At 48.5% G+C, this 14271-nt stretch overlaps 1 protein-coding gene across 6 annotated transcripts in view; it reads right to left on the bottom strand.

Annotated features, from left to right (window-relative positions):
- Positions 1-7355, bottom strand: part of ROBO3 (roundabout guidance receptor 3) — a 266531-nt gene extending 259176 nt beyond the window's left edge. For 2 of the 6 annotated variants that reach the window (XM_060251796.1, XM_060251801.1), the window contains exon 1: positions 7192-7351. In XM_060251796.1, the coding sequence (XP_060107779.1) occupies positions 7192-7264 (73 nt within the window). In that variant the 5' untranslated portion in view covers positions 7265-7351. Of the gene's footprint in view, positions 1-7191 lie in introns of all 6 variants that reach the window. The other 4 variants (XM_060251797.1, XM_060251799.1, XM_060251800.1 and 1 more) reach the window with 3 other exon arrangements.
- Positions 7356-14271: the final 6916 nt, after the last annotated feature.

Here is a 14271-nt window from a genome sequence, read left to right as displayed (position 1 = left end):
AGCTTGGAGTGAGGGACGCAGCCAAGCAACGCCTGGCCTCAATTAACGAGGAAGCTTTTGAAGGGAGGAAGGAAGAACTCAAATATTTGGAGAATACAAGTGGGGGAGTTGCAAAAAAAAGTTGAATCAGTTGAGAGCAGCGGAGGGGGCATGGAAAAGGTAGGTAAGAACAGAGTCCAGGAAAATGGATGGTAATTTTTTTATAGGGCACCTCAAATCATCTATTGCTCAGGAAAGCTGAGGCTGCCAAGTCAAAGAACCACAGGCCAAATTCCTCATCCCTGCTATTTCAAACCAAATGCCCTTCAAGCCCCAGCTGGTTCTCCCCACTCAACAATCCAGACCACTGCCATTTCTCCCTTTTAGGACAGTGCCCTCCCCCCCAGTTATGCCTCTCCCTAGTCAGTGTCGGGCTCAGATGTGGAAGATCTACATTCAAATCCATATTCAGCCACAAAGCCCATTGAGTGACTTTGTCCCAGTCACTCTCACCTACCTCACAGGGACATTGTGAGGATTACAGGCAGAAGAAAACCCACATATGCCACTCTCAGCTCTTTGGAAGAGCAGCAGAATAAAAATGTACTCCAGAGTCAATAAGATTGCCAGCCCCAGGTGCCCAGGACAGCCTTCCGAGTCTACATTTATCACCTGCTTCACACATACACAAAGCATCTCTGAAATATGCAACAGGTAAAGTAGTCTAAGGCAGGACCTGTGACTGAACTCACCCTTTTGGAGAGCAACCGTACTCCTAATTATAACTGATTTGTAAGCTTTATTGAAACTATCTGTAGAAGAATTCTAAGGAGTGATTCTCATGATATGGATGATGGTTGAGACACAGCCAACACAGGAACACAAGAAGTGGGTCAGAGCAACTGTCCCTCTAGTCCGTCTTGGTTTGCACGGCAGCCACTCAGATTCTCCCAGAAGCCCACTGACCAAGCGCAAAGGAAGCAGACTTCCCTCTCCATACATTCTCAGCATCAGATGTTTACTGCCACTGTAAACAGAGGTTCCATTTCAGCTATCGAGGTTAGGCAATGAATTCATGGTAAAGGTGGAACTCGAACCAGGACAGCTAAACACAGCAGTGGAGAAGCACCTGCCATAACTCAGCTCCAAAAGACAGAGAACTGTCCCGTCCTTCATCACCTTTTGATCCAAGTCCCATCACTGCTCTGTGTTCATAGCTCTGAACTTGCAAACACCCACAGACTGAAAAGGCAAGAGAGCAGGAGTTCCCAGTCCCTTTCAGCCTGCAGGCACTTCAGGAATGTGTGTGTGTGTGTGTGTGTGGCAAGTGCCACTGTAAAATGTTTGCCACAAAGCCCAACTCAAGTCAGAGTGAAACCCAAAATGGCACCCCAAGAGACAGAGCCAAACACTATACCTCTCTCCTTGCTTTCTAAAGAAATCTTAGGAGGGGAATAAAAAGAAAAGAAGAAAAACCTGAGTGGAGGGAAGGAGAAAGAGACCGAAGAAGAAAAAAAAAGAAGCCACAGAAAGCCCATGGGGAGGAAGGGGGAAAGATGAGGAATAAAAGGAAAGGAAGTCTGAAGGAAGGATTTTTATATGTCCTGATCTTCCAGGGGCTGCTACTGCAGCTATGGAAAACTCTTTTGTTTGAATGATGGCAGCTCTGCCTTACAATGGCCACGCCTATATTCTGAAAAGCTTGGCAGGTGCCAGGTGAAGGACTGGAGATCACAACAGGCTCCACATTGAGGGATATCTTCTACAGAGTCACAAACAGAGGTTTAGATTTTACAGGGCTTTTTTTTTTTTGTAGCAGGAACTCCTTTGCATATTAGGCCACACATCCCTGATGTAGCCAATCCCCCAAGAGCTTTACAATACGACCTGTAATAAGGAGCCTGTAAGCTCTTGGGAGGATTGGCTACATTCCGGGAAGTTCCTGCTACAAAAATAGCCCTGGATTTTGACTCTGCCTCAAATTATTTAAGCTTCAGGCTTTTCATTACAACCAAAAGCCAATTGCAGAAGGATGGGGAGAGAGAAAAGGCTGCAAAAGTATTGGAAACAATGCAGAGGGGGGATCCATAGCCATGGTGGAGGCTGCATACTGTCTAAACCCCACAAGGAAAATTCATCTGAAGGGGAGACGGTGGTAAAATCCACACTCTTGTCAAATATTAAGAACTTGCAGCTCCCCACCACAAGTTGTACACCAAATTTGATCAGATTGGCATACCCAACCACACTGAACCTGATCTTTTAAACTCCTCTTGGGAGTTAGATATTGCAGCACGCAGCATGGAGGGGAAATAGTTTAAAAACTATGTGTACTTTAAAAAGTTTTCCTGAAAGCTCAGTCATAATTCTTCGCCTCCTCAGCCTTCTGATGGAAGCAAACCCCTTTGCCTGCCTTCAGCAGCTTCTTTCTCACATCACAGTGGAAAAGCATCTTTTTTGACATTCTAGCCGATGGCTACAGAGGTTCCTTGACTGTAACAAGGCACGCCACAGGTGAAGAACAAGGCTTCCAGGCCGAGGGATGCAGCCAAGTTCTGCAGGGCCCTTGTCCGTGCCAATTATGAACACGCTACAAGCATAGCTGGAGCTGCCGTCTCTTCCCCTCTCCCTTTAGAATTACAGAAAGCCTCAGAAATTTGTGCTGAAGTACAACAAAAGGAAAGAAGATTAGCTATTTTCAAAGGACCCAGTCTCATTAACTGGGGAAGGGAGGCTGCCATCAGGACTTAATTCAAACCAAAAAAATCAGCTCCCAAACCCTTTTCCTGAAAAATCCCAGTGCTCAGTCATGGGATACAATGAATTTAACATGTCTACCCATCTACTTAACATTTCAAGTGTGAATGAAACACACGTTCATGAGGGGATAGGCAGCTGCACAAAGGGTAAAGTGAATGCTTTGCACATGGAAGATTTCAGACTTGTTCCCTAGTGTCTTTAATTCTGAAAAGGACCCCAGGTAGCAGGCGCCAGGGAAAAACCTTTTATATTACCGAGACTCTGGAGAGTCACTGCCCATTAGAACACACTTTACTGAGCAAGGCAGCCCAACAGACTGTTTTGGTATAAGGCAGTTTCATCTGTTCCATCATTATATAAAAAAGGTAAAGGTAGTCCCCTGTGCAAGCACCAGTCGCTTCCAACTCTGGGGTGATGTTGCTTACACAACATTTTCACGGCAGACTTTTGGGGGGCTTTTTAATCCCACCCTGCCTCCATATAGAAGAACTGGTTTTATACACGGCTTTTTGGTAGAAAAAGCCCATCAGGAATTCATTTGCATATTAGGCCGCACCCCTGACATCAGTGGTGCTTCATGAACTCATTTGCATATTAGGCCACACCCCTGACACCAAGCCAGCCGGAACTACTACAAAAAAAGCCTGGTTTTATACCCCCCCCCCTTACTACCTGAAGGAGTCTCAGAGCAGTTTGCAATTGCCTTCCTTTCCTCTCCCTACAACAGACACCTTGTGAGGTAGGTGGGGCTGAGAGAGCCATGACTGACCCAAGGTCACCCAGCTGGCTGCATATGGAGGAGGAGTGGGGCATCAAACCTGGTTCTCCAGATCAGAGTCTGCTGCTCTTAGCCAAAACACCGTGCTGGCTCTCTCAGCAGCAGCAGCATAAGCAGCTTCCCTTCTTTCGCTTTTAGACGTCACAGACCCTGTGAGTTAAGTTAGGTTGCGAAGCTGTGACTGGCCCCATATCACGCAGAGCACTTCATGGCTGAGCAGGCATTCGAACCCAGGCTGACATCTAAACTCTGTCTCATGCCATACTGGAGGAATGGAACTCCACACTGACCTTCATGGATCTGCAAACATACAAATCACATTTGGCTAGCAACCATGACTGGTAGCATCTCCTGGCTGTTAAGAGTGTAATTGCTCTGGTTAACTGCATTCCCTCTCACACACTTGGCTTGCCCCTGTAAGATTCCAAAACTGTTTGCTCAAAAAGGGGATTAAGCATCCATCCCTCTTCCTGTTGCCAACCTCCAGGTACAGTCTGGGATTCTCCCAGAACTTCTACTGCTCTCCAGTCTACAGAAATCAGTTCTTCCTGGAGAGAATGGAAGCTTTGGCAGGTGGACACTATAGCATCATGACCCTATGGAACTCTCTCCACTCCTCGCAACTGCCCTCCACCAGGCACCACTCTCAAATCTCTAAGGGTGTTTTTGCACTGACCTTAATCAGAAGCGACACCCCTCTTCACCGTGCAGGATCGGCGCGGATTTCGCACTAATTGCTGCGGAGCACCCGGAAGAGCCGGAAAGTCCCGCGGCTTTTGCGGCGCAAACGGAAACCGCCAAAAACCAGTTTCCATTTGCGCCGCAAAAGCCGCGGGACTTTCAGGCTCTTCCGGGTGCTCTGCGGCAATTAGTGCGAAATCCACGCCGATCCTGCGCGGTGAAGAGGGGCGTCGCTGCTGATTAAGGTCAGTGCGAAAACACCCCAAGAGTTTTAGCTAAACCAGGGTCAGTACCCTTTCCCCTACTACTTTTCTGCTGCATATTGTCCTCCCCAAGGCAGCTTTTTGTTTTTTTAAAAAATCAGCGCTGGGAATTATCTAATGTTCATTAGTTAATGTGCCCATAGGCCTTTGGTGGCAAACCCAGACTTTGCTCTCTACAAAGTGTGAAATGGCCTTTCAGTAATAAGAGGCACTTCTACTCTATGGCTGTCTAAGATTAGAATTCTCCTACTAAATCCAAGCGTGTGGTTTCCCAGCAGAGCAACCCATAGCATCTACACTTGATTTTAAAGTTTAACCATCAACAGCAAATTCCAGTGAAACAAGCTATTAGGATGCCCACAACTCATCTTGTGCACTTTCTGCACCTTGCCAGGTTCTTTAATGTAGACAACTGGCCCCTAAGACCGTGCCTCTGAATCACCCAATGTCTTTCAACAGATGTTCACTGGAAAACCCAACACATAGTCACTGCAGGGCCTACTCAGCATATTTCTTGCATGCAAATGGGAACAGACCAGTGCATGCTCCAGTTTGGCCCCCTTGCAAGAGGCAAAGAGCAGCAAACAACCGCACTGCTCATAAGCGGCACATTCTTCTGGATTCCGTGGCCAGTGCCTGCTCTCAGCTGGAAGCGACGCGCTATGCGAATCGCCCACATCACCCCCCAAACATTGCAAATGTGACTCCACCAAGCGTTTCGGCTGCATTATTCTTCCACACCAGCTCTATTCAGTTCAAAGCATTCCTTTGACCCTCACTGTACAGAGAATACGAAACAGTTGCTTAGCCAGGGCAGTCACTGGCAGGGATCAACAACCACGGAGAGCCAAGAGTACAGGTATACCATGGTTTCAATGCCTCATCCTCAGATGTACCACCTCCAACTCAAGCAAACTCTCTCCCTTCCCTAGAGGTCTATTCCATCAGCTGTTGCACGTTTTCGATTTCCCCCAGGCAGGAACATTCAAGTAACAAAGTAAAAAAAAAAATGACATGAAAATAAACCTCATTCAAATTCTAGTTTTCCCTGCCTTTATTTCCTTTCAACACAACCACCGTCATTTCAACCCAGAAGCATTTCCACATGAAAATCCAGATCCCTGAGTTTGTGGAACAACAACGGCCATATTTTGGAAATTCAGACATTCGACTGAACTCCCTTGCAAAAACCTAAACATCAGATTATTTGCTTCAACTGTAGCCCTCCATTCAAAACACCCTACTTCCTAACCCCAATGTTTTAACCATCCAAAGCCAGCCGCTCCGTTTCTCTGAACCTCAGGGAGACATTTGCATGCTTTGCAGTTTCAGATTTGGGAGCTATTATCAAAACAATCCTTTCGTCTCTTGCAGGGGCAAGGCTCTCCCTTCTTTGACTTCCTCCCTTTCCCGAGCATGTCTTGATGCCTCCTCTAGCGGACAGATTTCGAGCAAGTTGGAGAAGGGCAGATTCCTGTCTCCTCCTAAAAGGCGGCTAAAAGCATTTGCGAGAAGCCAGTCGAGAAGACACAGACCAGACAATCACCGCTGTGTCTCCAGTCAAAAAGTGATGGGGGGAGAGAGAGAAGCCCTAAGCTGGCGAAGACAAACTGTGTGATGAATGCAAGGCCTGGGGTCTGAAGCTTTCAATTGTCGGGGACTGGAAAGGTCAGACAGTCACCTCGCAGCTGACAGCCAGTCCTCTGAAGCTAGCCTCGGCCCAGCCGCATCCCCCGTGCATGCTCCTTTTATCACCCCTGCGCCCATCTGTTCCCACAATGGGGAAGCGCAAACTAGAAGAGCCCCTGGGTTTGACTGGAACTCCGCTGGCAAGCCACACACTCCTTTCTGGCTGCCACGGAAGAAGGGGGAGAGAGGGGGGCCGGGCGACGTGACAGCTGTATGTTGGGACCTCCACGCAATTGTGATCAGGACCCCGGTGTATGTTTCCAATGCAGAAAAGTGTGGCTGTCGCACATGCACGCATGCTGGGAAGTGGCAGTCGGAAACAGCGTGGACCATGGGCACCCAGGGAAATACGGGTGGGACAATCTAGGTGGTAAGAAACAGAGAGTGTGAATCTGTTCTCTGGACTGTGGCCTGCCCCAACCCTTTGAACCAGCTCCCAGGGTGGAAAGGGGGGCCCACAGGGAGACAGGAGAAAGCGCCATCCTCTCCCCTTCCTCCTTTCCATCCCTAGAGCTCAGGCCACCAGCAGCCACGTCAACCAACCAGCCAGTCTCCCCTCAGGACATGACACTGAAGCCAGGCAAAAAGCTGCCTTTGGTTTTCCACCTTGCCTGGGAGTCAGTCCAGCAGCAGCTCTGGGCAGATCTCTCCTCCTCCCCGCCCCCCAGCATCCACACCCAGGATTTCATCCCGCTACCCAACCTTTGCAAGAAGCAAGGGACAACTCCGCTGGTGGTCCCCCCTGGGCGATTTGCAAGATCCCCGGTCCCTGCAGCAGCCCCCTTACCCCCAAATCCCGCCCCCCTCGGGGCTTATTCGCCCCGCAGTGGAGCAAAAAGGTCCAAGAAGACGAAACATCCTTTCCATCCCGGGCTCGCTCTGCCCCGGCGCACCGGGCAACTCCGGCACCCCCCGTCTCTCTCCTTCTCTCTCGAAAGGGAGCAAAAGCTCAATCGCCGCTGCGTCTTCCGTGGGGATCGGGGACGATCCGACGCCGCCGGGAAGGCTAAGGTGGGGAGGTGGGGGGGGAGCGCCCCTTACCTGCAGCGGGCGCCACGAAGGTCGGCAAGCAGCACAGGAAGCTGGGGAGCCAAAGCGGGAGCCGCGGCCGCATGGCTCAGCTCCTCCGGGGACGCCTCCAGCAGTAGGAGAAAGCGGCTCCTTCGCTCGCGCGGCGCCCAGCAGGGGGGCGGGTTCGGCTCCCGGGACCTGCCCCCAGCCACTGGCAGGCAGCGAGCGAGCGAGGGAGGGAGGGACGGGGGAGGCGGCGCTCGGGTTACGGGCGGAGGGAGGGAGGGACGGACGGAAGCGGCAGGGGGCTCCAGCAGCAGCCGGGCACGCTAACTCCGCGCCATGGCCGGGCAAGTCCCGCCGAGCGAGCGAGGGACGCCGCTGGTGGTGCTGCTGCTGGCGCCGTGGAGCAGCTCAGCTCGGCGCGGTCCTCCTGCTGGCGAAGCTGCTGCTGCTGCCGCCACGCCGGGAACTTGCTCCAACTCCGCTGCCCCGGCCCATTGTCAGGCGGAGCCCGCCCCCCCCCCGCCCCGCTTAAAGAGACCCCGCCAGCCGGGCGAGGCTGCAGAAGGCGGCGGGCGGGCGGGCAAAGTGGCGCTGCGCGTGGAGGGAGGGAGGGAGGGAGCGGGCGGCGGTTCAAAGCGGCTGGGCCCGCCCGCCCGCCCCGGTCTCGGCTAGGCAAGGCAAGGCTCTCCTCCTCTCCCAGGAGCCGAAGAAACCCTACCTAGACGCGGCGGCAGGGCTGGATCGGCGCTGCGCTTTCGGCGCAAAGGAGGGCGGGGGGGGGAGAGGAAGGTTCACACGTGGCGTTTGGCCTCCCGGGCGGCGACGTGGGGTGGGAAGGCTGTGCTCTTAGCTGCACACGTGCGCCGTCTTTCGCCCCGGAAGCCCGCCGGCCCTCCCTCGTAAGGTGTCCTTTGCTGCGCAAGTGGACGACGCCCTGGAGAGGGCAAACGCGACGTGTGAAGCAGAACCCGTCGAGCAGTCTCTGTGAATGGGAGACTCCATGGATGGGAGCTTCTTAAGCAAAGGGTATGGATACAGGTAGTTAGCCTTGCAAGATTTTTTTTTTTAATTCTGTTACGATTTTTCGGGCAGGCATTTGATGTTTTTTGTTTGTTTGTTTTTAATGCTGGGGATTAATTCCAAAAATCTAAGGAGGCGACTGATAGGAAATACCGGTGACAGACAAGCGCTGTTTTGTTTAGGTTTTCCTGTGTTTGCAAGGCACCTGTCTTCCCTCCCCAGGAGCTGGCCCGGACTGGCAAATCGTGTTGCAAGTGTGTGGCAGAGGATAGCTGTCTGCTTTGGTCCTGGCTAATGAAATTTCCCCAACAGCATACCTGCAAAAGCAGTGCATGCAGTCAAAATAAATTATAGTGGTTTTAAAGATTTGCAACCTGTCCATCAACCAAAAACTGGGGTGGTTAATACAGCTGATTTGAAAGGAGGCATGACCTGCAGCCCAGCAGGAACCTGGATATAAATAATCCAAGCAAGCCAGTACATTGGTGAGTATGTCCAACAGCAGCCACACTCATATAATGACAAAGGGCAACAAAGTCACTACTGACTTAGGGTGACCTATCAAGCCAAAAGATGAGCAATTCTGGTATTCTTTGGTGGTCTCCCATCCAAGAATTAACCATGGGCAATCCTGCTAATCCTGTTTAGTTTTCAAGCACCAATGGGTTTAGGAAGCTATTCAGCTATGCTCATTTTAAACTGCAAACAAACTATCAATGCACTCTAATAGGGTGCTTGACTCAAGAGCACAAGGCATTGCAAGGAAGTCTGGCTTTCAGACATCATATTTTCAAAAACTGGAATGTTCCTAGAAAAGATTGATGAGTTCTGTTCCATACTAGGATCCTTTCTCACTTCATCTCTTCTCAAAAGAGCAAGACATCTGCTTTCAAGATATACTTTCTTCAATGTGGTTCCTGAGACTTCTACCAGCTGTGCAAAAGCCAGAAATTCCAACTGGTACTCGTACACAAAATTCACCTGTTGGATGTTTTACATGTTGAAAAGCTGTTAAAAGGGTTTAGGATAGCAACTTTGTTGGGATTTTGCTTTTCAAATAAAGGCTGTGTGCAAAGACAAGAGCCACCACTGTGCTTAAGTTTATAAAGAAACACATAAATTTACTTTAAAAAAATAGGGAAGGGAACTTTGGATAAAAGAAATAAAGAATATGTCCTAGTTTCTAAACTTGCATCCAAACTACTACATGGCTAAAACAAAAGGGCAATGGCTACTCCTCACCTTCTAGCTCAGAACACTCAGTGGAAGATCAGCAATAAAATTGTGAAAACATGAATACAAGATCAAAGCATTTTCTACAAAGAAGATGCTAACTGACCAATAGAAAGGAGGTTACAGGTCACTTAATTTGGATAAAGAACTCCCACAAACTAATCTCTACTCTAAGTCGGGGGTCCCCAACCCCCAGGCCATGGACCAGAACTGGTCCGTGGTCTGTTAGCAACTGGGCCGTGAATTGTATAATTATTTAATTAAATATTACAATGTAGTAAGAATAATAAGAAGATGACATTGGATTTATATCCTGCCCTCCACTCTGAATCTCAGAGCGGCCTTTATCTTCCTCCCTCACAACAGACACCCTCCCCAGAAGCTGCCCTTTCAAGGACAACTCTGTGAGAGCTATGGCTGACCCAAGGCCATTCCAGCAGCTGCAAGTGGAGGAGTGGCGAATCAAACCTGGTTGTCCCAGATAAGTGCCCGCACACTTCACCACACCAAACTAATAGAAACAGTGTATAATTGTATTATCCCAAAACCATCCCCCTTGCCCCCGGTCCGTGGAAAAATTGTCTTCCACAAAACCGGTCCCTGGTGCCAAAAAAGTTGGGGACCGCAGCTCTAAGTGATCACAAGTAACAGTACTATGATATCCTGTTTACTAAAATATCTAGCAGTATCAATTAACCCTATAATGACTGAAATGTAAACAACTTGTAAACACCAACAAATATTCAATACTCATTAAAAAACCTCAGTTCTGAGGTTGAACCAGTTTCTAGTCTGGGTCTACCAGTTTCTAGTCTGAGAGCCAGTTTGGCGTAGTGCTTAAGTGTGCAGACACTTATCTGAGAGAACTGGGTTTGATTCCCCACTCCTTCACATGCACCTGTTGGAATGATCTTGAGTCAGTCATAACTCTCTCTAAGCTGTTCTGCTCAAGAACAGTTCTTGGAGAGCTCTCTCTCAGCCCCATCTACCTCACAGAGTGTCTGTTGTGGGAAAGGGAAGGGAAAGGAGATTGTAAAATGCTCTGAGACTCCAAGTGAAGGGTGGGGTTAGGGTTGGAAATCACAGGCTGCAGATGCAAGAATTCCATTTCTAGACACTCCATTGGCCAGTCTCAAATATAGTACTCATCACTACTATGGATCAAAAGCCTCCTTTCACTCTATAGTGGGACCTGGAGAAGTCCAACCCCATGTGTTTTTAACCCAACTTTAGCTATTGCATGTGCAGAAGAGGTTGACATCACATTACTTTTTTACTGGGGAAATCAAATAATCTACAAATCAAATCTGGCTCTTTCAAATTAAAAAACAACAACCCTGCCATGAAGAGGAGAGAAAGCAGAAAGCTCTGGAGCAAGTCCAAGGGGCTGAAGAATTAAACCCTGTCATTCCCCCCCCCCTCCAAAATCCTTCACTCCCTACAGCTGCAAAACTCTTGTGGCTAGCTGTATTATACCTATCACCCTGAGCTTGGATCCAGCAATCTAGCTGTGACACAACAGTGGCTCTCAGCTGCTGGAACCCTTTGAAAGTCAGGAAGCTCTTTGCAAATGTTTGACCTCAATTTACTTCCCTGTGGTTTCAAATCACTGCTTTTTTTTTGTCTCAAAAACCAAAGCGGGGTGAGGCTACACATTTGCATATGGAACCTAATTGTCCTGCTGGTTGGCAAACCCAAGGAGGGAGGAAAAGGTCTTGTGAAGGCCTAATGAACTAGTAAGTGTCATCTGCTAGCTCCTGTCTCCCCTCATTAAGGGCAGCACCAGGCCCCGCCCCCTTGCCACCCAGGTAATTAAAAGGCACTGGCAGCTGCCTTCTCCTGCGGACACGCTTGACATTTGCATATCAATAAACAAGGCCCTTTTTTAATAGTTATGATAAATGTGGCGGTGCCATGCCAGGGAGCCGGCACGAATAAAGACTCTGCAAGGCTGTGTTGGGGGCTCTGGAGGTCTGTTTCTCCCAAGTCACTTTCACAGATGACATATACGTCTGATTTCAGGGAGAAAGGCAGGGCTCCTGGACCATACAACCCAAAAAGAATTAGGCTAGAACATGCATGCTTGATATCTTGCATTAGCCTTCAGAAGTGACATATCTCAAACTTCTTGCAGTATCTGGATAGCAGATTCCCATGAGTTGCTTTTCCAGTATTGCAGGAAACAAGGTAAGCAAAAATACCAACATAATGTATGAGTTTTGTGGAACAGTCACTTTAGTAGTCCCATTTGGACTTGCCTTGATCCTAATAAGGATTTTAAAAGCCCATTCTTTACAAAATTAATCAACTTGATTTTGTATGCCATATGGGTGTGGGGAGAGGAGTCACTTTGAGGTGATCTCTGACTCATGAAAGTTTACGCTGGAATAAATTTTTATAGTCTTCAACTGGGCTCCTGTTTTATATTGTTGCCACAGAGTGGCGTGGCAACTACCCCTCTGGGATAATCTATACAAAGTGATTTTGCATTTGCATTTCTAGAGGCCTTCCAAAGTCCAGCACAGAACAGTATTCACACCAAAGAATACGTAACTATCACCCATAAGGAAAAACTCATAAGAACAGAAGAGAAGCCATGTTGGATCAGGCCAATGGCCCATCCAGACCAGCACACTGTGTCATAAAGTGGCTAAAACCCAGGTGTCATCAGGAGGTCTGCCAGTGGGGCCAGAACTCCAAAAACCTTCTCACTGTTGCCCCCCGCCAAGCACAAAGAATACAGAACATTGCTGCCCAGTGTTCCATCTATACCTTGTGTCTAATAGCCACCGATGGACCTCTGCTCCATATGTTTATCCAGCACACAGAGCTTTTAAAAAAAAAACCCAGCAAGAACTCATTTGCATATTAGGCCACATCCCCCAGATGCCAAGGCAGCTGGAACTGCATTCCTGTGCATTCATGCTAAAAAAAAAGCCCTGCTTATATAACACATGTCCTGGCTAGACTGCCACTTCATAACACAAATCGTAAGTTTGAATTTCCCCCCTATTATAATTTCACTGCATATTAAAAAAAAACCCAACACCATGATATCTTCTAGACTAAGGTTTCTCTTGGAATTACAATTAATTTCCAGATAGCAGACTTTCCTCCAGTGAAATGACAGTTTTGAAGGAAGTCTCAATGGGGAGGATTCCAACTTGACCACCCCTACCAGCATTTTGAAGTGGTACAGTCCAGCAAGGACAGCATCATGTGGTTCAACTGCATCAAGCGCTTCCAGCCTTGAGAGTGTCAATTCCGCATATTCAGAATTCAAAGCCAGCCTTACAGAAATTGCAAGCTGGTAAAGCACAAATAGCCTCCTTGTTTCTGAGTGTTACCCGTTTACTCTACCACTGCCACCCCCTTTCTACCCTGTTGCAAGATCAGGAGCTTTGGCACCATACCTTGGAAAGGAAAGATCAAGCCTTTTGTTTTACAGATTATGACAACCACTTGCAGTTTACCTGCCTGAGGCATCCAGTCCCCTGCCTAAGAACTGCCCCCCTCTCTTCCATCTCAAGAAGCACATCTTGCCCTAATCTGCACAAGCCCTAACCTGTGCTCAGCTGAGGTCAGCACTTGGGCTGATACCATCTCTCCAGAGGGGTGGGGAGAAGATCGCTACCCAAGATTAATCCTCTTTTAACCCACGCTATCACTTTTTAAACATGTCACCACCGCTCGCGTGACCTTTAACCCTTGGGAAAAGGCCAGCGGGCTTTGCCCTCTCTTCTGCCAAGTGATGTATCGGCCTTTGATGTACTTTTCTGCAACAGGATCTAAAGCAGACTTAGATGGTTGCCCCGGTGAGAAACACTCATCACCTCAGCTTTCGGTAGCTCATCTAATGATAAGAGTAACGGTTTCTGCACCCAAGTGCTTCCCCTCCCTCCTTTTCTCTTTATATAAAAAAAGGAAGCCGAAGAGTGATGGAAAGGAACAGAATAGCTGCTGATGAACGGAGGCAGAGATGAAATCTGTTGCAGAGTGTCGACAGACTGGAATATAAAAACGGAGCTGACATTCGTCAACTAAAGAAATCAGACAGATTATTCACCCATTCTTCTTCCTCTGCTGCTGAGTCGCAGGCCGGGAGCTGCTTCGGGGGAGCAGCCAGCTTGCTTTTCTTCTGCGCGGGACTAAAATAGATCAAGACGGAAATGGTCCTTTATATATAAAAGGTTCTCCCACAGAAGGCTTTGGCCACATCAGTATCCAGCAATGGGTGAAAACTCGCCCGGAATTAATGTTCATCAGTTAAGCCAAGACAAAAAGTGATAAAAATGCAAATCTGTTACTAAATTAACAGTGAGCACCGCCAGCCTCCAGGTGTAAGGAGGAGTTATTTGGGCATTAAATCTAGGTGGCTGGCTTATCGAAGGCCCACATGAATGAAAATAAGGGGCTTGGACTGAGGAAATGCTAACTCTTAGGAGATGGAAGTTATCGTACAATTACGTTGTAATTGACCTTGGGAAGTGAGCAGAGGTGGGGAGGGAATGGCTCATGGGAGAACTCTGATACTTCTCAGGGAACGGAGGGGGGAAGTTAAGGCCTTTGCCTCTGATGTGACCATTCCTCTATTATGAACTGGTAGTACATGAATCAGCTGCATGGCTCACCAGTTGTTGAACTATCACAGTCAGGGCAAGTTATACGGGACCATACCTCGAAGGACACAAACCAGGTCAGATCCTAAGGGCTGTCTGCAGTTTTGGCAAGCCTGTACAATTAGACTGCTCACTGTCAGAGGCAGCTCCAGGTTTTGGCAAGATCTCCTCCAGTTTCCCCCCATGAAGTTGCAAAAGCATACCCCTCCTGGAAGACAACAACTCTTTCACA

Source organism: Heteronotia binoei, chromosome 12, assembly GCF_032191835.1.
Source record: "Heteronotia binoei isolate CCM8104 ecotype False Entrance Well chromosome 12, APGP_CSIRO_Hbin_v1, whole genome shotgun sequence".
Taxonomy (NCBI): Eukaryota; Metazoa; Chordata; class Lepidosauria; order Squamata; family Gekkonidae; genus Heteronotia; species Heteronotia binoei.
The sequence above is the reverse complement of the archived record's forward strand: the minus strand, read 5'-3'. Positions and strand labels throughout refer to the sequence as shown.